This window comes from Priapulus caudatus, unplaced genomic scaffold (genome assembly GCF_000485595.1).
Source record: "Priapulus caudatus unplaced genomic scaffold, Priapulus_caudatus-5.0.1 Scaffold5, whole genome shotgun sequence".
Classification (NCBI taxonomy): domain Eukaryota; kingdom Metazoa; phylum Priapulida; class Priapulimorpha; order Priapulimorphida; family Priapulidae; genus Priapulus; species Priapulus caudatus.
In genome coordinates, this window is record NW_014577066.1 from 157,931 (window position 1) to 161,753 (window position 3,823).

General features: G+C 50.4%; 1 protein-coding gene across 1 annotated transcript in view; it reads left to right on the plus strand.

Moving 5' to 3' along the window:
* Positions 1-3,190, plus strand: part of LOC106821638 (heterogeneous nuclear ribonucleoprotein K-like) — a 19,884-nt gene extending 16,694 nt beyond the window's left edge. Inside the window, exon 10 of the mRNA XM_014826530.1 lies at positions 812-3,190. Coding sequence (XP_014682016.1) covers positions 812-857 — 46 coding nt within the window. The 3' untranslated portion in view covers positions 858-3,190. The remainder of the gene's footprint in view (positions 1-811) is intronic.
* Positions 3,191-3,823: the final 633 nt, after the last annotated feature.

Here is a 3,823-nt window from a genome sequence, read left to right on the forward strand (position 1 = left end):
GTTTTTGTTTCTCCTGTTCTCCCGTTATTGTCGTCGCCATGGTTGCGATGGCGTGCGTGCGTGCGAGCTGCCGGCTCGCTTCATTAAGGAGAGTGATTAAATGTTAAACGACGCACAGCGAATCACACCACCAGGTGCGGATTCTGCGCGTGTGCGTGCGCGAACATCGCTAGTGCTGCTGCTGCTGCTGCTGCTGCTGCTGCTGCTGCTGTTGCTGCTGCTGCTGTTGCTGCTGCTGCTGCTGCGTGCCTTTTACCTGTGTGCGCACGACGAGTGTGTACATGTTGATCAGAGAGAGAGAGAACCGTGGATAGACGAGAGCCGACCGTGCCGCCGCCTCGTTTGGAAGACTAGTGATTTTGTTGTTGTGATTTCGAAACGAAACAATGAGTCGCTATCTTCCCTACGATGCCCGGCAGTGCGACGACCACGTGGCGCCATCTGGTGCGTGTGGTCTCCACGCGACCCCTCGTCGCAGCGAGCCAGCGCTGGGGGAGGAGGGGTGTGGGTCAGCTAGAAGACTCTATAGATCAGCTATATGCTGTGATACGCGTCGAGTCGTTGATTTTGTTGGGTAAACAACGGATGCGCGAATGCCTACGTCGAAAGATCATGGCCACCAAATACATCAGCATTGCCGCTGCCAGTATAACGCATGTGTAACATGTCGTATCGCGTGTGTCGACGGAGTTGTGTATATGTATTATACGCGGTATCGTGTGTTGTTACAGACGCATGTGTAGTGTGTATGGTGTATGTTGTATTATATGTTGCAACGTGTGTGATGACGAAGGGCGTTGTGTTTTTGCAGCGTCAAGCAGCACATGACGGGCCAGGGCAGTGACGATATCTACTAGACCTCGCCACCACGACGCAGAGTGGGGCGTCTTCCACGCCTCACATGCGGGAGGAGGGAGAGCAGCTCGCTCACACCATCACCGAGGAGGAGGAAGAAGAGGAGGAGGAGGAAGCGGGGGGGGGGGATGGGAAAATTTGCTTCGAGCTGGTTTTCATAACTCGTGTTTTTAATTATGCTATTGCTGAATGTGCATGTACATTTGAGCCAGTAAATGTGCAGTGTGCGGGCGGGGCGGGGGGGGGGAGTCACTATGTATTCAGTGTTGTGTTCGCATTGTCTGTGTCAATGGGAGGGTTGCAAGTGGAGAGGTGGAGAGTGTGGTCACGCGGGCCTCCTCCGTCGACGCCATCTAGGGGTCATTTCGTCGGGTTGGTGCGATTTGCGAAGAATGGATTATACTTCTGCTGGCAGTACGAGGTTTTGAGGCTTCGTCGTTGTGCAGAGAAGTCGCTTTACCTTGTCCCCCTGCCTCTGCTCCTGTCTTCACCCCCCCCTTCCCACATTTACTTCCACCCTCTACCCCCGTCGTGCTCCTCCCCTTTATGCTCCCCTCTGCCCTCTCTTCGGTCAACTAGACTCAACACCTTCTTTCATTGTCATTCAGTGCTTCCAAGTTCCTATCAGCAGCGTATCTAGATGTTCGGATTTATCGGTTAGCGTGTAAAGCGGGTGGGCGCAGGGATTGCTGGTGGGCCGACGGTCGTTAAGGTTTGCGCTGCGGTTACCGTCTGCATGAAACATAATAATTATCCGTGCGCGATGATGTCATCAACAATGTGGCGCGTGCGTGATGATGTCATCGATGACGTCATCACTGGGGGTTGTTGTCGTTGCTGTTGTTGTTGTTGTTGTTTGTGTGGACGTCGCCGCGATAACTCGTTCATTCTAAACTGTTCCGTCTTCCGTCTGTGTTTATCGCAGGCGTTTGCAAAGGTACGCGTTAAATATATTTCAATGTGTGTGTATACATCAGTCTTATGGATAGTATTACTATTATAAAGGGAATAAAGACCAGTATTCCGGTAGATGGGTGGCGAGGGAGAATGCGCGCGAGCGTGGCAGAAAGAAGGAAGAAATCGCGTTTGTATCATGCCTGGTAGAAATATAGATGTACGCTAACACTAGTATTTTTGATTAATTTTCCATGTATTTACATGATGCGGCCTCTATAGCGCCGATGACTATGTTGTGCCGTAACTGGGCCATGTCTGCCTGTGGGATCATTCTTTATTAAAATTATTTTGTAATAGCTAGTGAAATGCTCGACAAATTCGCCGATGGGATGGATGTGCGAACGGCGTTCTAGCATATGTAATAATCGACGTTGTTCATATTATGTTCCTTTTAAACGTTTCCATTGGACGAATTCGAGAAGTGTAACCTGAACCCCACCCCGTCCCTCCCTACCGCTCGCTCGTAATTAGTTCAATCAGAGTTCGCTGGATCCGGATTCGGAATATTCCGGTGACGATCAACAGCTACTGTAAACGCGACATTTTTATCATCAGTTCTTTTACATTGATTGCGTGTTGTTGCTAGTGACTAATATTGACGTGTAAACTACTTTTCACAAGCCGTGCGCGTATACCGGCGTGTCGTCATTTGCTGCAACGTACGTGTGCGTCCGTGTGTGCGTGCGTGCGTGTGCGCGCATGCGTGTACGTGCATGCGTCCGCGCGTCCGTGCGTGCGTGTGTGTGTGTCATTAACAACTGGAGTCGCTTGTCGTGTCATATTTCCTTTTGAACGTAGTGCGTCGTCAACACGTAACAAGTAACGCCTCTATGTATAGATATCGCGATGTAAATACTGGCTCGATAGACGCACGTCAATCGCTCAACCACCCACCCGCTGCGCGCGCGAGCAGCGAGTATTCACCCGCACGTCGGCTTGACGACAGGTGGCGCTGACGTGCCCGCGCGTCGATAACCGGTGCTGCACGGCGTCGATTGCTATTGATAGTCGGCGAGCGTGCTCATTAAAATGCGAGCGCACCATGCCCATGCCCGTGGCAGCGGCGGCGCAGATCGCCTGGGAACACGCGCAGGTTGGGGTCGTGTTTTGGTCGGCGAGAGAAAAGGAGAGTGGAGAGGTGAATTGAGTGCGCGTGCGTGCGTGAGCTGTGGTCGTGCAGTGGGATGTCTGTAGAGACATGTATTGCGATTATTTGCGGTATTAGTGGAGCGACTTGCAGGCGTCGCGTTGCTTAGTTACGAGCGCTGTTAGCGCGCGCGGCGCTCCCTGGTGGCGGAGACGCGACGTCACTGGCATAGACGGCTGAATACATGGATGTCAATTTTAGAATAAATAAAAAGTACTTTTTTCTATTTAATCTGCTCTTGATTCGTTGTTTCTCTGGCACCGAGCGGTTGATCTATAAGAAGCTACTGGGATGAGGTGCATTGTTATGATCATAATGTGCTACAGGTTAATTAAGGAAGTCGGTCTCTATTTAGCTCCAAGAAACGGTATTGCTAGGGTTAGAATACTCTATAGACAATCCGTCGCACAGCCTGGTCGGGCTAGTTTCTATTATGAGTACTAGCAGACTTTAATACCCGTACAACCACCAAATCGTGCTTTAAAATATAAACTTCATGTAAGTGACACGTTAAAGTTAAATATTTCATGCAACTGAAAAGAAAACAGAAACAAAAAAAACATTTTGGGAAGAAACAAAGCGCAATTCTATAAGTGAGCAGGGGAAAAGGTGCTCAGTTGGTGACGGTGACCACTTGGTTGAAAGGAAAATACCCCAAAATGTATCTATCCATCCATCCATCCATCCATCCATCCATCCATCCATCCATCCATCCCATCCCATCCCATCCCATCCCATGCCATCCCATGGGATCCGATCCGATTCCATCGCATCCGACCCCATCCCATCCCATCGCATCGGACCCCATCCCATCCCATCGCATCCAATCCCAAACAGAGATGCAGTATAATTCCCACATATGTG